This window comes from Entelurus aequoreus, linkage group LG14, assembly GCF_033978785.1.
Source record: "Entelurus aequoreus isolate RoL-2023_Sb linkage group LG14, RoL_Eaeq_v1.1, whole genome shotgun sequence".
In the NCBI taxonomy this organism is placed as follows: Eukaryota; Metazoa; Chordata; class Actinopteri; order Syngnathiformes; family Syngnathidae; genus Entelurus; species Entelurus aequoreus.
In genome coordinates, this window is record NC_084744.1 from 33413444 (window position 1) to 33427967 (window position 14524).

The 14524-nt window shown below is 36.4% G+C and overlaps 1 protein-coding gene across 1 annotated transcript in view; it reads right to left on the minus strand.

The window, feature by feature from the left end:
- The window catches only part of LOC133665348 (tissue factor-like), a 38360-nt gene extending 28172 nt beyond the window's left edge, over nucleotides 1–10188 (minus strand). Inside the window, exons 1-3 of the mRNA XM_062070625.1 lie at nucleotides 10013–10188; nucleotides 1827–1938; nucleotides 969–1058 (exon numbers count right to left, since the gene is read on the minus strand). Coding sequence (XP_061926609.1) covers nucleotides 969–1058; nucleotides 1827–1938; nucleotides 10013–10187 — 377 coding nt within the window. The 5' untranslated portion in view covers nucleotide 10188. The remainder of the gene's footprint in view (nucleotides 1–968; nucleotides 1059–1826; nucleotides 1939–10012) is intronic.
- Between the last annotated feature and the right edge of the window lie 4336 nt (nucleotides 10189–14524).

Consider the following 14524-nt stretch of genomic DNA (forward strand, 5'->3'; position numbering starts at 1 on the left):
TAACGTTTTATGTTTTTATGTTATTAACGTTTTATGTTATTAACGTTTAATCGTTGTATGTTAACATTTTATGTTGTTTATGTTAACGTTTTATATTTTTAGGTCATTCAATGTGGATTTTATGAGTTGTGATGTCAGAGTAAACTAAGTCATAAAAAGTGATACAAAAATATGGTAATTGATATTCATAAATGTATAAGTTAATGCAAGTCAGTGTTCATAAAGCAAGTTGTTATTATTATTAATATTATTACCATTATTATCATTATGAATACTGTTATTATTGGTATCAATATTATTACTACTATTATTATTACTATTATTATTATTATTATTATTATTATTATTATCATGATTATCATTATTATATTATTACTATGACTATTATTATGGTTGTTATGATTATTATTATCATTATTATCATTATTATCTATTATGATTGTTATTATTATTACTATTATTATGATTATTATTATCATTAGTATTAGTATTACTATTATTATTATGACTATTATATTATTGTTATGATTATCATTACTATTATTATGATGATGATTATGATGATTAGAATTATGATTATGATATGGTTAATAATTAATTTGATTATTATTATTATCATTATTATTATCATTATTACTATTATTATTGTTATTTTTACTATCATGACTATAATGATTATTACTATTAATATTATTACTATTACTAGTATGATGACAATGATGATGATTATTTGTATTATGATTATGATGATTATGAAATTGTAATGATTATTATGATTATTATTATCATTATTATTGTGATTGTTATTATCATTATTACTATTATTATTATTATTATTATTGCTATCACGATTATGATTATTACTATTACTATTAATATTATTATGATGATTATGATCATTATTATTATTACTATTATGATGATGATGATGATTATGATTACTATGATGATGAAGAAGAGTTCCATACCTATCAATAGGTTCCAGATCCACAGACAGATCACATTCTCTCTCTGATATGTCGATGCAGTTTGGACTCTCGAACCAGTCTCCTTCATCCCTGTTATTTATATTTATAATCATTAATATCATCCCTGTTATTCATATTTATAATCATTAATATCATCCCTGTTATCCATATTAATAATCATTAATATCACCCCTGTTATCCATATTTATAATCATTAATATCATCCCTGTTATTCATATTTATAATCATTAATATCATCCCTGTTATTCATATTTATAATCATTAATATCATCCCTGTTATCCATATTAATAATCATTAATATCATCCCTGTTATCCATATTTATAATCATTAATATCATCCCTGTTATCCATATTAATAATCATTAATATCATCCCTCTTATCCATACTTATAATCATTAATATCATCCCTGTTATCCATATTTATAATCATTAATATCATCCCTGTTATCCATATTTATAATCATTAATATCATCCCTCTTATCCATATTTATAATCATTAATATCATCCCTGTTATCCATATTTATAATCATTAATATCATCCCTGTTATCCATATTTATAATCATTAATATCATCCCTGTTATCCATATTTATAATCATTTATATCACATTAATGACTTGTTATTACATCCAGCCTCCTTCATCTCTGTTGTGTGTGTGTGTGTGTGTGTGTGTGTGTGTGTGTGTGTGTGTGTGTGTGTGTGTGTGTGTGTGTGTGTGTGTGTGTGTGTGTGTGTGTGTGTGTGTGTGTGTGTGTGTGTGTGTGTGTGTGTGTGTGTGTGTGTGTGTGTGTGTGTGTGTGTGTGTGTGTGTGTGTGTGTGTGTGTGTGCTCACCATGAGTACTTGACAGTGAAGGTGTAGTGTGAAGGTGATGAGGTCCACATGAGGAGAGTTTTAAAGTCCAAAGATATCCAGCGAACATTCTCTGCTTTTGGTGCAGAATCATCTGGAATATTATTTAAAAACATCATCTTTTATTACATAATATCTTCTTTTATTACACAATATCTTCTTTTATTACACAATATCTTCTTTTATTATACAATATCTTCTTTTATTACACAATATCTTCTTTAATTACACAATATCTTCTTTAATTACATAATATCTTCTTTTATTACACAATATCTTCTTTTATTACACAATATCTTCTTTTATTACACATTTTGTCTTTTATTACACTAAACAACACTGTCATAAACATGTGCCATATAGTGAAACCACACTAAACAACACTGTCATAAACATGTGCCATATAGTGAAACCACACTAAACAACACTGTCATAAACATGTGCCATATAGTGAAACCACACTAAACAACACTGTCATAAACATGTACCATATAGTGAAACCACACCAAACAACACTGTCATAAACATGTGCCATATAGTGAAACCACACTAAACAACACTGTCATAAACATGTGCCATATAGTGAAACCACACTAAACACTGCCATAAACATGTGCCTTATAGTGAAACCACACTAAACAACACTGTCATAAACATGTGCCATATAGTGAAACCACACTAAACAACACTGTCATAAACATGTACCATATAGTGAAACCACACTAAACAACACTGTCATAAACATGTGCCATATAGTGAAACCACACTAAACAACACTGTCATAAACATGTGCCATATAGTGAAACCACACTAAACAACACTGTCATAAACATGTGCCATATAGTGAAACCACACTAAACAACACTGTCATAAACATGTGCCATATAGTGAAACCACACTAAACAACACTGTCATAAACATGTGCCATATAGTGAAACCACACTAAACAACACTGTCATAAACATGTACCATATAGTGAAACCACACCAAACAACACTGTCATAAACATGTGCCATATAGTGAAACCACACTAAACAACACTGTCATAAACATGTGCCATATAGTGAAACCACACTAAACACTGCCATAAACATGTGCCTTATAGTGAAACCACACTAAACAACACTGTCATAAACATGTGCCATATAGTGAAACCACACTAAACAACACTGTCATAAACATGTACCATATAGTGAAACCACACTAAACAACACTGTCATAAACATGTGCCATATAGTGAAACCACACTAAACAACACTGTCATAAACATGTGCCATATAGTGAAACCACACTAAACAACACTGTCATAAACATGTGCCATATAGTGAAACCACACTAAACAACACTGTCATAAACATGTGCCATATAGTGAAACCACACTAAACAACACTGTCATAAACATGTGCCATATAGTGAAACCACACTAAACAACACTGTCATAAACATGTGCCATATAGTGAAACCACACTAAACAACACTGTCATAAACATGTGCCATATAGTGAAACCACACTAAACAACACTGTCATAAACATGTACCATATAGTGAAACCACACCAAACAACACTGTCATAAACATGTGCCATATAGTGAAACCACACTAAACAACACTGTCATAAACATGTGCCATATAGTGAAACCACACTAAACACTGCCATAAACATGTGCCTTATAGTGAAACCACACTAAACAACACTGTCATAAACATGTGCCATATAGTGAAACCACACTAAACAACACTGTCATAAACATGTACCATATAGTGAAACCACACTAAACAACACTGTCATAAACATGTGCCATATAGTGAAACCACACTAAACAACACTGTCATAAACATGTGCCATATAGTGAAACCACACTAAACAACACTGTCATAAACATGTACCATATAGTGAAACCACACTAAACAACACTGTCATAAACATGTGCCATATAGTGAAACCACACTAAACAACACTGTCATAAACATGTGCCATATAGTGAAACCACACTAAACAACACTGTCATAAACATGTGCCATATAGTGAAACCACACTAAACACTGCCATAAACATGTGCCATACAGTGAAACCACACTAAACAACACTGTCATAAACATGTGCCATATAGTGAAACCACACTAAACAACACTGTCATAAACATGTGCCATATAGTGAAACCACACTAAACAACACTGTCATAAACATGTGCCATATAGTGAAACCACACTAAACAACACTGTCATAAATATGTGCCATATAGTGAAACCATACTAAACAATCTAGTCGATACTACTATGATCACATCGATATTTTATTAGCATCACAAAATCTTATTCAGTTTAAAAATAAATGTATATTATGTTTATAAAGTCAGTAAATATGTCCCTGGACACACGAGGACTTTGAATATGACCAATGTAACTACTTGGTATCACATCCATACCTAAATGTGTGGTATCATCCAAAACTAATGTCAAGTATCAACGAAGAGATGAATAAGTGATTATTACATTTTAACAGAAGTGTCCATCTCTTTACTTGTTTATGTCTCTACTTGTTCATGTCTCTACTTGTTCATGTTTCTACTTGTTTATGTTTCTACTAGCTCCTTTCTGTACTTGACTCCAACAAAAATGCAAACACATGAGGTTTTTATTGCCCTTGTTGAATGTTCTTTGATGTCCTCCTCAGAGGACATCTGCTGGGAAATGTCAGCAGTTCAAGGGAATACTTTTTTCTTTCCAACTGGAGGAGAAACTTTCTCAACTCAATCTTACACCAGGGACTCCAAACAACTACACTTACAAATCACTATATATATATATATATATATATATATATATATATATATATATATATATATATATATATATATATATATATATATATATATATATATATATATATATATATATATATATATATATAAATAAGGTAAGAGAAGGTAAAAGGAAGGTAAAAAAAACAGTAAAAAGAAGGTAAAAGGAAGTAATACATTAATTAAAAATAAGGTAAAATAAAATAAAATAAAGTTTTTAAAAAATGACAAAGTAAAAGGAGGTAAAATAAGGCAAATAAAAAGTAAAAAGAGGGTAAAAAGTAGGTAAATATAAAGTTCACTCACTTTTTTTGCCATCGTTTTACCTACTTTTTACCTGAGGGTAAGAAGAAGGTAAGAGAGGCAAAAAGAAGGTAGTAAGTAGGTAAAAAAAAAAAAAAAAGGTCAATAGAAGTCAAAACAAAAGTCAAAAAGAGTAAAAAGTTGGTATAAGATGATCCAAAAGTGTAAAAATAAAATAAAATGAAGAAAAAAGACGGTAAAATAAGATAAAAGAAGGTAAAAAAAAAAAAAAAGGTAAAAAGAAGGTTAACAAATGTCAAATAGGGTTTAAAGTAGGTAGGAGAGAAAAAAAAAACCACAAAGATTAAGATAAAAAGTAACTAAAAAAGGAAATAAGATCAAATAGGTTAAGTTAAAAGGAGGTAAATGAAGGTTAAAGAAGGTAAAAAGTGTTTAAAAAGATGTAAACTAGTCAGTTAGTAAAATAAAGGTAAGAATAAAGTGAAAAGTTGGTTAAGAAGGTAAAACATAGATAAGGTAAAAAGTAGATAAAGGAAAACATTTGAAAAAAAGAGTAGAAGGAAAGTAAAATAAGAAGTAGTTTAAATAAGAATAAAAAACATTTTTTAAAAAAAGAAGAAAATATGCTAAGAAGGTCAAATTAGCTAAAAAAGTAAAACAAAGGTAAAAAGTAGGTAAAAGGTTAAAAATAGGAGATAAAAAGAAGGTACTAAGAAGGCAAAATGGAAGTAAAAGAAAGTCAAAGAAAAAAGGTAAATAAGTCGGTCAAAGAAGATCAAAAAGAAGGTAAGATGTAAGTCAGATTAGGTGAAAATATTAAAAAGGTAAGATGTAAATAAAAGAAGGTAATTGAAAAAAGAAGGTAAATAAAAGTAAAAATGTAAGTCAAAGAAGGTAAAAAGAAGGCCAAACGTAAGTAAAATTAGGTGAAAAGATTAAAAAAGGTTTAAAAAGTAAGACATAAATAAAAAAAAGTCAAAGAAAAAAGAAGGTAAATAAAGATTTTTTTGAAAAGTTAGTCAAAGACGATAAGAAGAAAGTAAAAAAAAAGAAGAAGGGAAGATGTACGTAAAAGAAGGTAAAAACGAAGGTAAGATGTAAGTAAAAGAAGGTAAGACGTAAGTAAAAGAAGGTAAAAAATCAGGTAAGATGTAAGTAAAAGAAGGTAAGATGTAAGCAAAAGAAGGTAAAAAAGAAGGTAAGATGTAAGTAAAAGAAGGTAAAAGAGAAGGTAAGATGTAAGTAAAATAAGGTTAAATTAATTTTAAAAAGTAAAAAAAAAAGGTCAAAGAAAAAAGAAGGTAAAAAAGAAGGTAAAGGGTAAGTAAAAGAAGGTGAAGGGTAAGTAAAAGAAGGTCATTAGTCTGCTTATTAGTCATTCCCAGAGGTTAAAAGTGTTTGGGCTCTAAAGAGTTTTGTGTTTGTGTTCCAAGTCTCTGGAATGTTCTACCAGCAACATTTACCAAGTCGACATAATTAAGACCGCCTCAAACCTCATTTGCATCCTAGACCCCCTTTTAGACCAGTTGATGTGCCGCTTCTCTGGTATCCTCTCCTGCATGGAGAGGGAGGACACCAGCTAACCCCGGTTCATTTCTGGAGAGGTACCAGAAGGTACCAGTCTGGCAGAGGTGCTAGCTGGTTAGCATTAGCACGTTACAATCACACACTTGCTGTGAAATATACTTACAGCATGAACACTTCTTAGGACACAACAACCGACAAGACCGTATCGTTTGAAATGTGGACGATATCATTCCCTACGCTTCTCCTCGTCATGGCGCGACTCAGACTCAAGTCTTCAACGTGACTCAGACTCAAGTCTTCAACGTGACTCAGACTCAAGTCTTCAACGTGACTCAGACTCAAGTCTTCAACGTGAGTCAGACTCAAGTCTTCAACGTGAGTCAGACTCAAGTCTTCAACGTGACTCAGACTCAAGTCTTCAACGTGAGTCAGACTCAAGTCTTCAACGTGAGTCAGACTCAAGTCTTCAACGTGACTCGGCCTCAAGTCTTCAACGTGACTCAGACTCAAGTCTTCAACGTGAGTCAGACTCAAGTCTTCAACGTTACTCGGCCTCAAGTCTTCAACGTGAGTCAGACTCACGTCTTCAACGTGACTCAGACTCAAGTCTTCAACGTGACTCAGACTCAAGTCTTCAACGTGAGTCAGACTCCAGTCTTCAACGTGACTCAGACTCAAGTCTTCAACGTGACTCAGACTCAAGTCTTCAACGTGACTCAGACTCAAGTCTTCAACGTAAGTCAGACTCAAGTCTTCAACGTTAGTCAGACTCAAGTCTTCAACGTGACTCGGCCTCAAGTCTTCAACGTGAGTCGGACTCAAGTCTTCAACGTGAGTCGGACTCAAGTCTTCAACATGACTCGGCCTCAAGTCTTCAACGTGACTCAGACTCAAGTCTTCAACGTGACTCGGCCTCAAGTCTTCAACGTGAGTCAGACTCAAGTCTTCAACGTGAATCAGACTCAAGTCTTCAACGTGACTCGGCCTCAAGTCTTCAACGTGAGTCAGACTCAAGTCTTCAACGTGACTCAGACTCAAGTCTTCAATGTGAGTCAGACTCAAGTCTTCAACATGAGTCAGCCATCTTTTACAAGCTTTAGTCGATGATGTCATCAACACTGTCGCCATGACGACAACTACAGAACGTGCATGGAACATCTGCTGTGTCATCACACTCTAACACTTCCTGTAAACACACACTAGCACTTCCTGTAAACAAACACTAGCATTTCCTGTAAACACACTCTAACACTTCCTGTAAACACACACTAGCACTTCCTGTAAACAAACACTAGCATTTCCTGTAAACACACTCTAACACTTCCTGTAAACAAACCCTAACACTTCCTGTAAACAAACACAACACTTCCTGTAAACACACACTAAGACTTCCTGTAAACAAACACTAACACGTCCTGTAAACAAACACTAACAATTCCTGTAAACACACTCTAAAACTTCCTGTAAACAAACACTAACACTTCTTGTAAACAAACACTAACACTTCCTGTAAACAAACACTAACACTTCCTGTAAACACACTCTAACACTTCCTGTAAACAAACACTAACACTTCCTGTAAACACACACTAACACTTCCTTTAAACAAACACTAACACTTCCTGTAAACAAACACTAACACTTCCTGTAAACAAACCCTAACACTTCCTGTAAACAAACACAACACTTCCTGTAAACACACACTAACACTTCTTGTAAACAAACCCTAACACTTCCTGTAAACAAACACAACACTTCCTGTAAACAAACACTAACACTTCTTGTAAACAAACACTAACACTTCCTGTAAACAAACACTAACACTTCCTGTAAACACACACTAACACTTCCTGTAAACAAACACTAACACTTCCTGTAAACAAACACTAACACTTCCTGTAAACAAACACTAAGACTTCCTTCCCAGATAAAGTAAGATTGAAGTATTGTGTAAAAGTACCTGCCCAAGTAAGGATCCAGACCGACATGCAGACTATCAGATAAAGTAAGAATTAAGTATTGTGTAAGAGTTGTACCTGCCAGAGTAAGGATCCAGGCCGACATGCAGACTATCAGAGATAAAGTAAGATTGAAGTATTATGTAAAAGTACCTGCCCGAGTAATGATCCAGACCGACATGCAGACTATCAGATAAAGTAAGATTGAAGTATTGTGTAAAAGTACCTGCCCGAGTAAGGATCCAGGCTGACATGCAGACTATCAGATAAAGTAAGATTGAAGTATTGTGTAAAAGTACCTGCCCGAGTAAGGATCCAGGCTGACATGCAGACTTTCGGATAAAGTAAGATTGAAGTATTGTGTAAAAGTACCTGCCCGAGTAAGGATCCAGACCGACATGCAGACTATCAGATAAAGTAAGATTGAAGTATTGTGTAAAAGTACCTGCCCGAGTAAGGATCCAGACCGACATGCAGACTATCAGATAAAGTAAGATTGAAGTATTGTGTAAAAGTACCTGCCCGAGTAAGGATCCAGGCTGACATGCAGACTATCAGATAAAGTAAGATTGAAGTATTGTGTAAAAGTACCTGCCCGAGTAAGGATCCAGGCTGACATGAAGACTCCCAGATAAAGTAAGATTGAAGTATTGTGTAAAAGTACCTGCCCGAGTAAGGATCCAGACCGACATGCAGACTATCGGATAAAGTAAGATTGAAGTATTGTGTAAAAGTACCTGCCCGAGTAAGGATCCAGGCTGACATGCAGACTATCAGATAAAGTAAGATTGAAGTATTGTGTAAAAGTTGTACCTGCCCGAGTAATGATCCAGACCGACATGCAGACTATCAGATAAAGTAAGATTGAAGTATTGTGTAAAAGTACCTGCCCGAGTAAGGATCCAGGCTGACATGCAGACTATCAGATAAAGTAAGATTGAAGTATTGTCTAAAAGTACCTGCCCGAGTAAGGATCCAGACTGACATGCAGACTATCAGATAAAGTAAGATTGAAGTATTGTGTAAAAGTACCTGCCCGAGTAAGGATCCAGACCGACATGCAGACTATCAGATAAAGTAAGATTGAAGTATTGTGTAAAAGTACCTGCCCAAGTAAGGATCCAGGCCGACATGCAGACTATCAGATAAAGTAAGATTGAAGTATTGTGTAAAAGTACCTGCCCGAGTAAGGATCCAGACTGACATGCAGACTATCAGATAAAGTAAGATTGAAGTATTGTGTAAAAGTACCTGCCCAAGTAAGGATCCAGGCCGACATGCAGACTATCAGAGATAAAGTAAGATTGAAGTATTGTGTAAAAGTACCTGCCCGAGTAAGGATCCAGGCTGACATGCAGACTATCAGATAAAGTAAGATTGAAGTATTGTGTAAAAGTACCTGCCCGAGTAAGGATCCAGACCGACATGCAGACTCCCAGATAATGTAAGATAGAAGTATTGTGTAAAAGTACCTGCCCGAGTAAGGCTCCAGACCGACATGCAGACTATCAGATAATGTAAGATAGAAGTATTGTGTAAAAGTACCTGCCCGAGTAAGGATCCAGACTGACATGCAGACTATCAGATAAAGTAATATTGAAGTATTGTTTAAAATTACCTGCCCGAGTAAGGATCCAGACTGACATGCAGACTCCCAGGTAAAGTGCTCTCTTCCAGCAGGCCATGTTTAAAAACTTCCACTGGTGTTCAAGCTCCCCTCGTCTCAAAGTGAGGTTTCTGTCTCGGGATGGACCGAGGTTCTGCCAAGGGGTTCCTCCCCTTCTGGTGCACATCTGACCCCGCCCACATAACTCCCGTGAGCCCGATGAAGAGAAGCCCACAGACTCTGAATCACGGCTTATCCAACATCTCAAGAATCTGCTTGTGAAATCCAGCGAGCAGCAGGCCGAGTGTTTGCTCGGCAAAGAGCAAAAATGCATTAATTCCACGTCGCCATGGCGACGTCTGGGCACGCTTCCAAGTGGACCGCTTCACATTGTGTGGAAGGAACCGGTGGAGGATCACCAGTCAGCCCTAACTGGGAACACATGTCATCCTTGGTCATGACCACACCACTGAGCCGCTGGTGAATCACATGTTCATGTGCGGGATTTCAGAAAAAGTCAACATTTGGGAGGTTTATTGAGAAGGTATAAATATTTACCGCTGGATAAAGGTCAATAAGTAAATCAGACCACATAGAAACCACTCTCCGTAACAAACTACACCATACCACACAGTACCATACCGTACTATAACAAACAATACTGTAGCATACCTTATTGTAACAAACTCCAGCAAGTCTGTCAGCCCTGAGAAACAACTTTGGGTAAGAAATCCAAACAAACAACAGACTTTTTCCAGCGTCTTGAAGTATTTACTCTGCACTCTTGGAGGTAATTAGATTTATTTGTGCAAACATCTGTAACCTTTTAGTCCTGACAGGAGTGTGGGAACAACAAAAACTGATGTTTTCATGCTAAACTAGCATCATAATCAGTATCCATCCATCCATCCATCTTCTTCCATTTATCCGAGGCCAGGTCCCGGGGGCACCAGACTTCCCTCTCCCCAGCCATTTCGTCCAGCTCCTCCTAGGGGATCCCGAGGCGTTCCCAGGCCAGCCAGGAGACATAGTCTTCCCAACGTGTCCTGGGCCTTCCCCGTGGCCTCCTACCGGTCGGACGTGCTCGAAACACCTCCCTAGGGAGGCGTTCGGGTGGTATCCTGACCAGATGCCCGAACCACCTCATCTGGCTCCTCTCCATGTGGAGGAGTAGCCGCTTTACTTTGAGCTCCCCCCGGATTACAGAGCTTCTCACCCTATTTCTAAGGGAGAGACCCGCCACCCGGCGAAGGAAACTCATTTGGGCCGCTTGTACCCGTGATCTTGTCCTTTTGGTCATAACCCAAAGCTCATGACCATAGGTGAGGATGGGAACGTAGATCGACCGGTAAATTGAGAGCTTTGCCTTCCGACTCAGCTCCTTCTTCACTACAACGGATCGATACAGGGTCCACATTACTGCACCGATCCACCTGTCGATATCACCATCCACTCTTCCCTCACTCGTGAACAAGACTCAGAGGTACTTGAACTCCTCCACTTGGGGCAGGGTCTCCTCCCCAACCCGGAGATGGCACTCCACCCTTTTCCGGGCGAGAACCATGGACTCGGGCTTGGAGGTGCTGATTCTCATCCCAGTCGCTTCACACTCGGCTGCGAACCGATCCAGTGAGAGCTGAAGATCCTGGCCAGATGAAGCCATCAGGACCACATCATCTGCAAAAAGCAGAGACCTAATCCTGCAGCCACCAAACCAGATCCCCTCAACGCCTTGACTGCGCCTAGAAATTCTGTCCATAAAAGTTCAGAACAGAATGGGTGACAAAGGGCAGCCTTAGCGGAGTCTAACCGTCACTGGAAACGTGTCCGACTTACTGCCGGCAATGCCGGCAAGCTCTGACACTGATCGTACAGGGAGCGGACCGCCACAATCAGACAGTCCGATACCCCATACTCTCTGAGCACTCCCCACAGGACTTCCCGGGAGACACGGTCCAATGCCTTCTCCAAGTCCACAAAGCACATGTAGACTGGTTGGGCAAACTCCCATGCACCCTCAAGGACCCTGCCGAGAGTATAGAGGGTCCACAGTTCCACGACCAAGACGAAAACCACACTGTTCCTCCTGAATCCGAGGCTCGACTATCCGGCGTAGCCTCCTCTCCAGTACACCTGAATAGACCATAATCAGTATATCATATCTAATTACATCTACCTTGTATATATTATTACCTTCCCACTTGATGAGTACTACCTTCCCACTTGATGAGTACTACCTTCCCACTTGATGAGTGCTACCTTCCCAGAGTTTACGGGAAGTTCTGTCTCCTGTTGCAAGTCAAAGTTACATCATCACAGCTGCTTCACATTAGCCAGGAATTTTCTTCCAAGCAAATAGTTGGAGCGAGGAACACTACAGGATACAAAATGTTCCCATGTGGTTGAACATGAAGGGCAGATAACTATTGTAGTACAGATGTAAAAAGGGAGTAACATGACTAATAAGTAGTCATCCAAATACTTCAGTAAAAGGGAGTATTCACTATTTAGTGACAAAACTACCCGAGTACTGAGATACTGGTGAGTAACTTGACTGTTTTTTATTGGTACTTATACTTTGTGAAATGGAGTCATGACAGGGTCATGTGACAAAAGTCTCTCCGACGAGCCAAAAGAAACATTTGCAAAGTTAGCCCCAGAAAAAAGTTAGCATGCTAATGTTAGCAGAGGCCAAGTCATACAACGCTAAGGTGGACGGCCGGGAAATTAGCTGATTGAGTGTAAAATTTGCTTAAAAATAATGTTAGCATGCTAATGTTAGCCTGGTAAGAGTTAGCATGTGTTACGTACCAAGTTATATGACTCTAAGATGTACGGGAAAGCGTATAGTTAGCTAGAAAAGTTAACATATGTCAAGCACCAAGTCATGCGACAAAAAAGTTCACAAGCTAATATTAGCATGCTAACATGGCAACGTTAGTATGCTAACAGTTAGCATGTGTCACGTACCAAGTTATATGACCCAAAGGTGTACGGCTGCGAAATTTGCTTAAAATATATATATATATATATATATATATATATATATATATATATATATATATATATATATATATATATATATATATATATATATATATATATATATATATATATATATATATATATATATATATATATATATATACTAGCAATATAATGTTAGCATGCTAATGTTAGCAGAGGCCAAGTCATACAACGCTAAGGTGCACGTATGCGAAATTAGTTGAAAACGTCCAAAAAATTGCTAAAAAGTTAGCATGCCAGTATATTAACGTTAACATGCTAACAGTAAGTATATGTCACGACCAAGTTATATGATTCTGAGCTGTAGGGTTGTAAATTTGTTTTAAAAAAAAAAAAAAAAAAGTTAGCACGCGAATGTTAGCATGCTAACAGTTAACTTGTGTCAAGTACCATGTTATATGACTTGGAGGTGTACGCCTTTGAAATAAGCTGAAAAAGTGTCAAATTTGCTAAAATTTTCTTTGAAAAGTTAGCACGTTAATGTTAGTATGTTAACAGTTAGCATGTGTCACTACCAAGTTATATGACTGTAAGGTGCACGTCTCCGAAATGAGTGGAAAACGTCAAAAAAATTGCTAAAAAGTTATCATGCCAGTATATTAACGTTAACATGCTAACAGTAAGTATATGTCACGACCAAGTTATATGATTCTGACATGTAGGGTTGTAAAATTGGCTAGCAAAAAGTTAGCATAATAATGTTAGCATGCTAGCCTATTAACGTTGGCATGCTAACAGTAAGTATATGTCACGACCAAGTTATATGATTTAGAGATGTAGGGTTGTAAATTTGGCAAAAAAAACAAAAAAAAAGTTAGCATGTGTCACGTACCAAGTTATATGACTCAAAGGCTGCAAAATTAGCTAAAAATAAATTAGCATGCTATTGTTAGAATACTAGAATTATAATATAACAGTTAGCATATATTAAGTACCAAAGTATATGACTGAGGAAAACAAATTTTTTTTGCATGTTATTGCTAGCATGTTAACAGTAAACTTGTGTCAAGTACCGATTTATATGACTCTGAGGTGTACGCCTGCGTAATTAGCTGACCAAGTGCAAAATTAGCTAAAAGAAAAAAGTTAGCATGTTAATGTTAGTATGTTAGCATGTGTCACTACCAAATTATATGACTGTAAGGTGCACGTCTGTGAAATTAGCTTAACAAGTCTAAAAATTAGCTAAAAAGTTAGCATGCGAGCATATTAACGTTAACATGCTAACAGTAAGTGTATGTCATCACCAGGTTATATAATTCTGAGGTGTAGGGTTGTAAAACTGGCAAAAAAAAAGTTTATGTGCTAAATTAAGTACCAAAGTATATGACTCTGAGGTGTTTGCCTGTTAAATTTGCAAAGAAAAAAAAAAAGTTAGCACGCCAATGTTAGCATGTCAACAGTTCACTTGTGTCAAGTACCAAGTTACATGACTCTGAGATGTAGGGTTGTAAAATTGGCAACAACATAAAAAAAGTTAGCACGCTAATGTTAGCA